Source organism: Pristiophorus japonicus, chromosome 2 (genome assembly GCF_044704955.1).
Source record: "Pristiophorus japonicus isolate sPriJap1 chromosome 2, sPriJap1.hap1, whole genome shotgun sequence".
Lineage (NCBI taxonomy): Eukaryota > Metazoa > Chordata > Chondrichthyes > Pristiophoridae > Pristiophorus > Pristiophorus japonicus.
The window spans coordinates 253,092,848-253,105,470 of record NC_091978.1 but is presented as its reverse complement, the minus strand read 5'-3'; the positions used below and the strand labels follow the sequence as shown (position 1 = coordinate 253,105,470).

At 46.0% G+C, this 12,623-nt stretch overlaps 1 protein-coding gene across 6 annotated transcripts in view; it reads left to right on the top strand.

Moving 5' to 3' along the window:
• The window catches only part of ank2b (ankyrin 2b, neuronal), a 1,291,078-nt gene that overhangs the window by 1,241,035 nt on the left and 37,420 nt on the right, over positions 1-12,623 (top strand). For all 6 annotated transcript variants that reach the window (XM_070871180.1, XM_070871178.1, XM_070871177.1 and 3 more), the window contains 2 exons: positions 2,887-2,970; positions 3,163-3,327. In XM_070871180.1, the coding sequence (XP_070727281.1) occupies positions 2,887-2,970; positions 3,163-3,327 (249 nt within the window). The remainder of the gene's footprint in view (positions 1-2,886; positions 2,971-3,162; positions 3,328-12,623) is intronic.

The window sequence follows — 12,623 nt, the reverse complement described above, 5'->3', positions numbered from 1 at the left end:
GGATACTGCAGGTCCACGATTTTCCTTTAAGTCCCATTCCACACTAGGAGTGCTTGGCCGCAAAATCCGCACATATTTTTCAAAGATTAGCTAGCAAAAATAATATAAACACATTCAGATAATTTCATCCAGATATATTTTCTTCTAATTTTACTAATAAATGTAGATGTGAGTGTATAAAGTGCAGAGCGCCGCTTTACATTCACATCTAATTTTTGCTAAAAAAAGAACAAAGGAAAATATATTACATCATCCTTTATTCTGTCACCTTGTAAGCTGTTGCTATTCCTTGTGCCATCGAAAATCATTCTGTTGTTTGTTTTTGTGGCTTTTATAATTTCAAACCTTTTGTTTGAAGATGGAGAAGAAGTAGAAACACCAGTAAACAAAAATATCACGAGCTTCTAATCCCACATCCACTCTAAAATCAAGGCAGCCTATTTCACCTTCACTCGCCTCCGTCTCTACTTCACCCTCATTGTCACTGAAACTCTCATCCATTTATTCAGCATTTCCAGGCTTGACTTTACCAGTGCTTTCCTTAACAGCCTCTCTAGCTCCTGCTTCTTGCACTATTTTGAAGAAGAGCAGGGAAGTTATTCCCAGTGTCCTGGCCAATATTTATCCCTCAATTAACATAACAAAACAGATTATCTGGACATTATCACATTGCTGTTTGTGGGAGCTTGCTTGTGTGCAAATTGGCTGCCACATTTCCCACAAAACATCAGTGACTACACTCCAAAACGTACCTCATTGGCTGTAAAGTGCTTTGAGATATCCGGTGGCCGTGAAAGGGACTATATAAATCCAGGTCTTTATTTCTTTCTTTCTTTCCCTGCACAAACCCAAACTTAACCTAAATTCTGTTGCTTGCATTGTATCACACATTCAGTTCCAAGCATCTGTCAACTAATTCTTATAGCCAGCCTCCACTGGCTCTCCAGCACCCAGTGCATTGATTTAAAATCCTCGCCCTCATCTACAATTCCCTATAGGCTTGCCTCATCCTATCTATGCATCATCTTCCAGCCCTACATCCAAGCCCACATTCGGCACTCATACAGTTATAGTCTGCTGAACTTTGCCCTTTGTCTTCTCCTCCATCAATGGTAGAGCCTTCAGCCTTCATATTCCTTCACTCTGGAATTCTCTTACTGACCCCCTCTACTTTGCTCCATCTCTCCCCACCTTTCAGAAGTCTCCTCAAAACCTATCTCGTCTACCATGCCACCTCTCCAAACTGTGTCCTAACATCCCCGTCTACTCCCACAATGTATCTTGGAATTCTCTGCTACATTAATATTGGTTGTTAGCAAATAAATTACAGGTGTGCTAATGGCTGCATTGGTTGGGGATTGAACTCCTAACTGGAAAGTGCAAGTCTGAAGCTTGTCTTCAGTGACATTTGTGATTGCCTGCCATGCTCGGAGTTTATTTGCTCAGTTCTAAGTAGGTTGCAAGACGGTGCACATAGTATATTGGATGACCCCTATTTAATGGAGGGAAGTTGAAATTTACGCAAAGAAATCCGCCAGTTTTCTGTTGGGCAGTGTTAAAGCAGCCTTGATAATTGCGGAGATTTACAGTTAAAATTGAAAAATGGACAACATTGTGAAATGTATCTCGCAGGACACTAGTAAAGTTCCAGAAAATCCAATTTAATAACAGGGAGAATTTAGCTTACTCCGTCACCAACAAACCAATGGTAGGGGTTAAAAACAGACAGATTCACGGAATACAATCCCCAAGGTTGGCATGCAGGTACAGCAGGCAGTTAAGAAAGCAAATGGCATGTTGGCCTTCATAGCGAGGGGATTTGAGTACAGGGGCAGGGAGGTGTTGCTACAGTTGTACGGGGCCTTGGTGAGGCCACACCTGGAGTATTGTGTACAGTTTTTGTCTCCTAACTTGAGGAAGGACATTCTTGCTATTGAGGGAGTGCAGCGAAGGTTCACCAGACTGATTCCCGGGATGGCGGGACTGACCTATCAAGAAAGACTGGATCAATTGGGCTTGTATTCACTGGAGTTCAGAAGAATGAGAGGGGACCTCATAGAAACGTTTAAAATTCTGACTTTAGACAAGTTAGATGCAGGAAGAATGTTCCCAATGTTGGGGAAGTCCAGAACCAGGGGTCACAGTCGAAGGATAAGGGGTAAGCCATTTAGGACCGAGATGAGGAGAAACTTCTTCACCCAGAGAGTGGTGAACCTGTGGAATTCTCCACCACAGAAAGTTGTTGAGGCCAATTCACTAAATAAATTCAAAAAGAAGTGGTCGGTCGCTAAGGGATCAGCGCTTGGCTGACAAGGGGTCGGAGCACCAGGCGCAGCAGATACCTGTTTCCTCCAGCCCGGCCTGGGGGCAATTGCTGATGGGTCGCGCCCTCCGTCTACCCCTGGTTGGAAAGGCCTTACCGCCCTGTTATTGCCTCTTCATTTATGAATAAACTGACTACTGTGCACCAATGGAACTAGTAAATGGTTCTGCATAAATTTTTTAAGTCATTTTCAATTAGTTAAAATTGGTTACTGGCAAGGGGTGGACTAGGCACTCTTAATAAAATGCTTATTTTGTGATAAACCCATTTTCAGCTGTATTAATAAAACTGTGCCAGATTACCACTCTTAAATATATCAAGGAATATTTTTTGATGCAAGAAAGTAAACAATTACCCTCTAAAATGCTGCCTTATCGCACTGTAAAATCTCCCACAAACCATTCAGCGAAATGCAAATGACTTTGAGCAGAATTTTGAACAAGAAATTCACTTTGGAAAACCAGCACAATTTGGAGCGCAATTTATGCCCAGAATGCTGATTGCGCCCAAAGTGGAAACTTTACCCCATTATTTGGTATTAATACAGCATTATTTATTTCCAGGCTGATGACATGCCTGATATTCTACCAGAGTCAGTCACAGAAGAACAATACACGGATGAACATGGAAATACCATTGTGAAAAAGGTAATGCAATACCAAGCGTGACTAATCTCCATGTAGCACTCCCTTTTTTTTCATTTAAACATAGATGGGGACTTATTTCATTGCACCTTATTAAATTGCTAAAAGTAACAGAGGTGTAATGAAGTGAAATGATAAATTGTATGTGCATGAGTGAGTTATTAAGCATTTATTTTTTCGTTTTTTTCCCTTAAGGTTACCAGGAAGATTATCCGACGCTTAGTTTCACCAGATGGCATTGAAAAGGAGGAAGTTATAATGCAAGGAGCAGAGCAAGAACCAATTACAATTGAAGATGGTGATGGATATTCAAAAGTTTTAAAGCGGACTGTACTGAAAAGTGATAGTGAACAGACAGAGGTTAGTTTTAACACGGTTCTCTGGACTGGCAGAATGTGTTCTATTTTCAAATCAATTGTTATTTCCAAAAAGTTAAAATAATTACTGAGTTTGATTCAGTTCAAATGAGCCAGGATATGTGGAAGGTATACATGACTGATTGAGGTAACTGACCATTCTCAATTATATTGTTTTTATCCAACTGAGAAAGTGTTTGCAATAACAAATGTCTAATGTGTAATCAAAAATCCTTTCAGCATCCAGAACAACTAGCCCAGAACCTAAGATATCAGTGTTAATGATAAGAACAGAAAATGCTGGAAACACAAAGTAATTTCATTAGCATCTAAAAAGAGAAAATATGATTTAATATTTTGGGTAATGACCCTTCACGAGAACTAAAAATGGGGTATAGAATCATAGAAATTAATAGCACAGAAGGAGGCCAGTCAACCCATTGTGTCTATGCCGGCCGAAAAATGCCCGCCTAATCCCACTTTCCAGCTCCTGGTCCATAGCCCTGCAGCTTACGCCACTTCAAGTGTATTGTGTTCCTAACACAGATGAGGCTGCACACAGGGAGGTTAAAGTAACAGTGACCTCAGTCTTTAATAAGACACTCCAGAGTGAGGAACAGGCCTTAGGGGCTGGCTTATATACAGTGCTCCCAAGAGATGCTCGGACCCCTTGGGACTTCAGGGGATGAGCTTCCTGGTGGCGGAACATGGGAGTGCATGCTTTACAGATACACAACACCACTCCCCCCCCTGTCCCCCCGCCCCCCCGCTGCCAAAATCAAAGTGAAAACTATTTGCAAGGTGAGGCGGTCGGGAGCCTTTCTTTCCCACAAACTTAGTGGTGCCTCTCTGGGCGTGTTGCTCAACTGAGCACATACGCTGCATTGCCTTACACAGGACTCTAAGTCAGAGTCGATACCGGGCCACCACACGTGTGATCTGGCTATCGCTTTCATCATTACTATACCCAGATGTGTGCTGTGGAGATCTGAGATGAACGTCTCCCTGCCCTTTTTGGGTAGCACTACGCAGTCACCCCACAACAGGCAGTCTGCCTGAATGGACAGCTCGTCCTTTCGCCGCTGGAACGGCTTGATTGGCTCTTGCATTTCAACGAGGATGCTGGCCCAGCACCCATGCAGTGCACAGTTTTTTACTGGGGACAGCAGAGAATCTTGGCTGGTCCAAGTCCTAATCTGGCAGACCGTGACAGGCGGTTTATCATTTTCAAACGCTTCCATGACCATCAACAAGTCTGCGGGCTGCGCCACCATCAACAAGTTTGCAGGCTGCGCCATTTCCACCCCTATGGTGGGCAATGGTAGCCGACTGAGAGCATCCGCACAGTTCTCGGTGCCTGGCCTGTGGCGGATGGTATAGTTATACGCTGATAGCGCGAGTGCCCACCTTTGTTTGCGGGCTGAGGCATTAGTATTAATCCCCTTGTTTTCAGCGAACAGGGATGTGAGGGGCTTGTGATCAGTTTCCAGCTCAAATTTGAGGCCAAACAGGTACTGATGCATTTTCTTTACCCCGAACACACACGCTAATGCCTCTTTCTCAATCATGCAGTAGGCCCTCTCGGCCTTAGACAAGCTCCTGGAAGCATAGGCGACAGGTTACAACTTCCCCGCAATGTTAGCTTGTTGTAATACACACCCGACTCCGTATGACGACGCATCACATGCTACCACAAGTCTTTTACACAGGTTATACAATACAAGCAGCTTGTTGGAGCATAAAATGTTTCTGGCTTTCTTAAAAGCAATTACTTGTTTTTTTCCCCATACCCAGTTCTCTCCTTTGCGCAATAACACATGTAGGGGCTCTAAAAGGGTGCTTAACCCCGGTAGGAAGTTACCAAAATAGTTGAGGAGTCCCAGGAACGACCGCAGCTCCATGATGTTCTGTGGCCTGGCCGCGTTCCTGATAGCCTCTGTCTTGGCATCTGTGGGCCGAATGCCGTCCACCGTGATGTTTCTCCCCAAAAACTCCACTTCTGTTGACATGAGGACGCATTTCGACCTCTTCAGCCACAGCCCTACGTGATCCAGTCGCTGGAGGACCTCCTCCAGGTTTTGTAGGTGCTCTGCGGTGTCCCGACCCGTGACCAATATGTCATCTTGAAAGACCACCGTGCATGGTACTGACTTGAGTAGGCTCTCCATGTTTCTCTGGAAGATCGCTGCAGCCGACTGAATTCCAAACAGGCATCTCTTGTAGATGAACAGTCCCTTGTGCGTGTTGATGCAGGTGAGGTCCTTCGAAGACTCCTCCAGCTCCTGTATCATGTAGACCAAAGTCAGGTCGAGTTCGGTGAACGTCTTTCCCCCTGCCAACGTCGCAAATAGGTCGTCTGCCTTCGGTAGTGGGTATTGGTCCTGTAGCGAGAAACGATTAATCGTTACTTTATAATCGCCGCAAATCCTGACCGTGCCATCACTTTTGAGTGCAAGAACAATCGGGCTGGCCCACTTGCTGAATTCCACTGGAGAGATGATGCCCTCACGTTGCAGCCTGTCCAGCTCGATTTCCACTCTCTCCCTCATCATGTGAGGTACCGCTCGCGCCTTGTGGTGAATGGGTCGTGCCTCTGGGACCAAGTGGATCCGCATCTTCGCCCCCGGAAAAGTTTCCAATGCCTGGCTCAAAAAGGGAAGGAAATTTGTTAAGAACCTGGGTACATGAGGCCTCATCGATATGTGATAGCGCTCAGATGTCATCCCAGTTCCAGCGGATTTTGCCCAGCCAGCCCCTTCCAAGCAGAATGGGGCCATCATCCGGGTCAATCCAGAGTGGCAATTCGTGCACCGTGCCCTCGTAGGTGACCTTGACCATGGTGCTGCCCAGGACAGTGATAAGCTCTTTGGTGTACATTCTCAGTTTCATGTGGAAGGGGCTCTGGGCTGGTCTGAATGCCTTGTTGCACCACAGTCTCTCAAACATTTTTTTACTCATGATGGATTGGCTTAGCACCAGTGTCCAGTTCCATGGCTACGGGTAAGCCATTCAATTTTACGTTTAGCATTATAGGTGGACATTTCATCGAAAATGTGTGCACCCGGTGTACTTCAGCATCTGCCTCCTCTCTCTGAGGCTCGAAATTGCTTTGATCCACCATGGACCGATCTTCCTCTGCCATGTGGTGGTTAGCAGGTTTTGCAGAGCTTGCAGCTCGTTTGCAAGCTCGTTGGAGGTGCCCCATTGTTCCACATCTTTTGCAACCATACCCTTTAAAGCTGCATGAATAGGCCGAATGGAAGCCTCCACAATGCCAACAAGGTGTGAATTGCCTTGCATTCATCCTTTGTTGGGGACTCTGAGTCATCTGGGTCACCTGAGGCCTGCTGGCAGTTGCAGACTCATGGGTTCTGCCCTGTACATTTCTGCTCACAAACACAGTTCCAGTTAATTTGTGAACATTGCTAGCACTTGTGTGCTGAGAGATTTGTTTGTTCTTATCACTGGTGGACATAAACGCCTGTGCTATTGCAATGGCCTTACTGAGGGTCGGTGTCTCTACAGTCAAAAGTTTTCGTAGGATGGTCTCGTGGCCAATGCCCAGTGCAAAAAAGTCTCTGAGCATTTGCTCCAGGTAGCTATCAAACTCACATTGTCCTGCAAGTCGCCTTAGCTCGGCGACCTAGCTCGCCACCTCCTGACCTTCGGATCGCTGGCTCGTGTAGAACCGATGCCTCTCCATCAGCATGCTCTCCCTCAGATTAAGATGCTCCCGAACCAGTGTACACAGCTCCTCATACGACTTATCTGTGGGTTTCACCGGAGCCAGAAGATTCTTCATGAGGCTGTAGGTCGGTGCCCTGCAGACTCTGAGGAGGACCGCTCTCCTTTTTGCAGCGCTTCCTTCTCCGTCCAGCTCGTTGGCTACAAAGTACTGGCCTAGCCATTCGACATAGGCTTCCCAGTCCTCACCCTCCGAGATCTTCTCCAGGATGCCCACAGTTTGCTGCATCTTTGCATTGGATTCGTATTCTCGTTGCCAGTTATTGTGTTCCTAACACAGGTGAGGCTGCACACAGGGAAGTTAAAGTAACAGTGACCTCAGTCTTTAATAAGACACTCCAGAGTGAGGAACAGGCCTTTGGGGCCAGCTTATACACAGTGCTCCCAAGGGATGCTGGGATCCCTTGGGACTTCAGGGGATGAGCTCCCTGGTAGCGGAACATGGGAGTGCATGCTTTACAGATACACAACAAAGTGCATATCCAAGGACTGTTTAAATGTGATGAATATTTCTGCCTCTACCACCCTTTCAGACAGTGCATTCCAGATCCCCACTACCCTCTGGGTGAAAAGGGTTCTCCCCAACCTCCCCCTGATTGTTCTACCAATTACTTCAAATCTATGCCCCCTATTATTAACCTCTATGCTAAGGGAAATTGAAACTTCCTATCCACTCTATCTAGGCCCCACATAATTTTATACACCTCAATTAAGTCTCCCCTCAGCCTCCTCCATTCCAAAGAAAACAACCCCAGATGATCCAATCTTTGCTTACAGCTAAATTTTTCAGTCTTGTACATCTCCTCTGTAGCCTCTCTGGTGCAATCACATCTTTCCTGTAATGTGGTGACTCGAACTGATGGCAGTACTCTAGCTGTGGCCTAACTAGTGTTTTATACAGTTCAAGCACAACCTCCATGCTTTTGTATTCTAAGCATCTGTTAATAAAGGAAAGTATTCCATATGTCTTCTTAACGACCTTATCGACCTGTCCTGCTAGCTTCAGGGAGCTATGGACATGCATTTCAAGGTTGTTCTGTTCCTCTACACTTCTCAGTATCCTAGCAATTATTGAGCATTCCCTTGCCTTGTTAGCCCTACCCAAATGCATTACTTCACACTTCTCCGGATTGAATACCATTTGCTACTTTTCTGCCCACCTGTTCAATCCATTGATATCTTCCTGCAGTCTACAGCTTTCTTCTTCACTCTCAACTACACGGCCAATTTTTGTATCATCTGCAAACTTCATAATCATGCCCCCTACATTGAAGTCTAAATCATTGATATATACCACAAAAAGCAAGGGACCTAGTACTGAGCCTGCAGAACCCCACTGGAAATAGCCTTCCGGTCACAAAAACATCCGTCGACCATTACGCTTTGCTTCCTGCCACTAAGCTAATTTTGGATCCAGCTTGGCTCTTTCCCTTGGATCCCATGGGCTTTTACTTTTCTGTCCCGTCTCCATGTGGGATCTTGTCAAAAGCATTGCTAAAATCAATGGAAACTACAACAAATAAGCTACCCCTATCGACCCTCATTGTTACCATCTCAAAAATTGTAATCAAGTTCGTCAGACCTGCCCTTAACAAATCCATGCTGGCTGTCCTTGATTAATCTGTGCCTTTCTAAATGAGGCTTAGTACTGTCCCTCAGAATTTTTTCTAATAATTTGCCCACCACTGAGGTTAGGCTGATTAAGAACAGAAGAACATAAGAATTAGGAACAGGAGTAGGCCATCTAGCCCCTCATGCCTGCTCCGCCATTCAACAAGATCATGGCTGATCTGGCCGTGGACTCAGCTCCACTTACCCGCCCGCTCCCCATAACCTTTAATTCCCTTATTAGTTAAAAATCTATCTATCTGTGACTTGAATACATTCAATGAGCTAGCCTCAACTGCTTCCTTGGGCAGAGAATTCCACAGATTCACAACCCTCTGGGAGAAGAAATTCCTTCTCAACTCGGTTTTAAATTGGCTCCCCTGTATTTTGAGGCTGTGCCCCCTCGTTCTAGTCTCCCCGACCAGTGGAAACAACCTCTCTACCTCTATCTTGTCTATCCCTTTCATTATTTTAAATGTTTCTATAAGATCACCCCTCATCCTTCTGAACTCCAACGAGTAAAGACTGGTCTGTAATTACTCAGTCTATCCCTTTCTCCATTTTTAAACAAAGATACAATGTTAGCAGTCCTCCAGTCCTCTGGCACCACACCTGTAGCCAGATAAGATTGGAAAATGATGGTCAGAGCCTCTGCTATTTTCTCCCTTGCTTCTCCGTGCCTGGCAATTTATTTACTTTCACAGATGCTATACCACTTAATATTTCCTCTTTCACTATGTTTATCTCATCTAATATTTCACACTCCTCCTCCTTAACTACAAGGTCTGCATCATCCCTCTCTTTTGTGAGGACAGATGCAAAGTATTCATTAAGAACCGTACCCACGTCTTCCGCCTCCACACACGTTAGCTTTTTGGTCTGTAATAGGCCCAACTCTTTCCTTAGGATCCTCTTGTTCTTTTTGTATTTATAAAACATATTTAGGAATTCCTTGATGTTATTTGCCAATATTTTTTCATGTCCTCTTTGCCTTCCTAATTAATTTCACCCCTGCACGTTTTATACTTCTCTAGACTTTCTGCAGTATTTAGCTTGCGGTATCTGACATAAGCTTCCTTTTTTGTCTTACCTTACCATGTATGCACCTTGACATCCAGGGTGCTCTAGATTTGGGAGTCCCACCCTTTTTTTGCGGGAATATATTTTCTCAACCCTCATTATCTTCTCCTTGAATGCCTCCCACTGCTCTACCTTTTTTTTATTCTTTCACGGGATGTGGGCATCGCCAGCAAGGCCAGCATTTATTGTCCATCCCTAATTGCCCTTGAGAAGATGGTGGTGAGCCGCCTTTTTGAATAAGTGGTTTGCTAAGTCATTTCAGAGGGCAGTTAAGAGTCAACCACATTTCTGTAGCTCTGGAGTCATATATAGGCCAGACCGGGTAAAGATGGCATATTTCCTTCACTAAAGGACATTCGTGAACCAGATGGGTTTTTACAACAATCCGGTAGTTTCATGATCACCATTCCAGATTTATTTAATTAACTGAATTTAAATTCTCCAGCTGCTATGGTGAGATTTGAACTCATATCACTGTGATCATTAGTCTAGGGCTCTGGATTACTCGTCCAGTAACATCATCATCATAGGCAGCCCCTCAGAATTGAGGAAGACTTGCTTCTACTCCTGAAGTGAGTTCTTTGGTAGAACAGTCCAATACAAGAGCCACAGACACTGTCACAGGTGGGACAGACATTCGTCAAGGGAAGGGATGGGTGGGACTGGTTTTCCGCACGTTCCTTCCGCTGCCTGCGCTTGACCTCTTCGCTCTCGGCGTTGAGATTCGAAGAGGTCAACACCCTCCCAGATACACTTTCTCCACCTAGGGCGGTCTTCGGCCAGGGACTCCCAGATGTCAGTGGTGATGTCGCACTTTATCAGGGAGGCTTTGAGGGTGTCCTTGTAACGTTTCCACTACCCACCTTTGGCTCATTTGCCGTGAAGGAACTCCGCATAGAGCATTTGCTTAGGGAGTCTCGTGTCTGGCCTGCCCAGCGAAGCTGATCGAGTGTGGTCAATGCTTCAATGCTGGGGATGTTAGCCTGGACAAGGACACTGATGTTGGTGTGTCTGTCCTCCCAGGGGATTTGCAGGATCTTGCAGAGACATCGTTGGTGATATATCTCCAGCGACTTGAGGTGTCTTCTGTACATCGTCCATGCCTCTGATCCATACAGGAGGGCGGGTATTACTACAGCCCTGTAGACCATGAGCTTGGTGGTAGATTTGAGGGCCTGGTCTTCGAACACTCTTTTCCTCAGGCGGCCGAAGGCTGCACTGGCACACTGGAGGCGATGTTGAATCTCCGCATCAATGTCTGCTTTTGTTGATAAGAGGCTCCCGAGGTTTGGGAAATGGTCCATGTTGTCGAGGGCCGCTCCATGAATCTTGATGACTGGGGGGCAGTGCTGTGCGGCAAGGACATGCTGGTGGAGGACCTTTGTCTTACGGATGTTAAGCATAAGGCCCATGCTTTCATATGCCTCGGTGAATACATCGACTATATCCTGGAGTTCAACCTCAGAATGTGCGCAGACGCAGGCATCGTCCTCGTACTGTAGCTCAACGATAGAGGTTGGGGTGATCTTGGACCTGGCTTGCAAGTGGCTTAGGTTAAACAGCTTCCCACTGGTTCTGTAGTTTAGTTCCACTCCAACGTGGAGCTTGTTGACTGAGGTGGAGCATGGCAGCGAGGAAGATTGAGAAAAGGGTTGGAGCGATGATGCAGCCCTGTTTGACCCCGGCCCGGACATGGATTGGGTCTGTAATGGATCCATTGGTAAGGATCACGGCCTGCATGTCGTTGTGGAGCAGGTAGAGGATGCTGCCAAACTTTTGGGGGCATCCGAAATGGAGGAGGACACTCCATAGACCCTCACGGTTGACAGTGTCAAAGGCCTTTGTAAGATCGAAAAAGGTCATGTATAAGGGCTGGCGCTGCTCCCTGCATTTTTCCTGCAGCTGTCGCGCTGCAAAGATCATGTCCATTGTGCCCCGTAGGGGATGAAATCCACAAAACCACTATGCTACTGTAACCTCTAGTAGCTATTTCCAGTCCACCTTTGCCAAATCACATCTCAGCCCAGTAAAATTGACCTTGGCCCAGTTGAGAACTTTTACTCTTGGTCTATCTTTGTCCTTTCCCATAACTATGCTAACTCGACCACCAAAAAGATAACTACCACCAAACTGCTCTCCCACTGGTACCCTGGCAATTCCAGAGCTTAGGGCCTAGGCAACAGAAGGCATAGTCACCCATGGTTGAGCGATTATAATCAGGGATGTTCAAGAGGGCAGAATTAGAGCAGCGCAGATATCTCTGGATAGGGGGTGGTTGTGGGACTGGCGAAGATTACAGAAATAGGGAGGGGTGAAGGGATTTGAAAACAAGGATGAGAATTTTGAAATCAAGGCGTTGCTTAACCAGGAGCCAATGTAGGTCAGCGAGTACAGGGGTGATGGGTGAGCAAGACTTGGTGCAAGGACACGGACATCCGAGTTTTGGATCACCTCTAGTTTACGTAGGGTAAAATGTGGGAGGCCAGCCAGGAGTGTGTTGGAATAGTCAAGTCTAGACGTAATAAAGGCATGGATGAGGTCTTCAGCAGCGGATGAGCTGAAGCAAGGGTGAAGCCGGGCAATGTTACGGAGGTTGAAATAGGTGATCTTAGTCATGCTGCGAATATGTGGTCCTAAGCTCATTTCAGGGTCAAATATGACACACAGGTGTGAACAGTCTGATTCAGCCTCAGACAGAAGTTGGGAAGAGGGATAGGGTTTGTAGCGGGGACCGAAAACAATGGTCTTCCCAATATTCAATCGGAGAAAAGTTTTGCTCATCCAGAACTGGATGTCGGACAAGCAGTCTGACAATTTAGAGACCGTGGATCGGTGGAGAAAAATGGTATTGAGGTAGAGCTGGGTGTC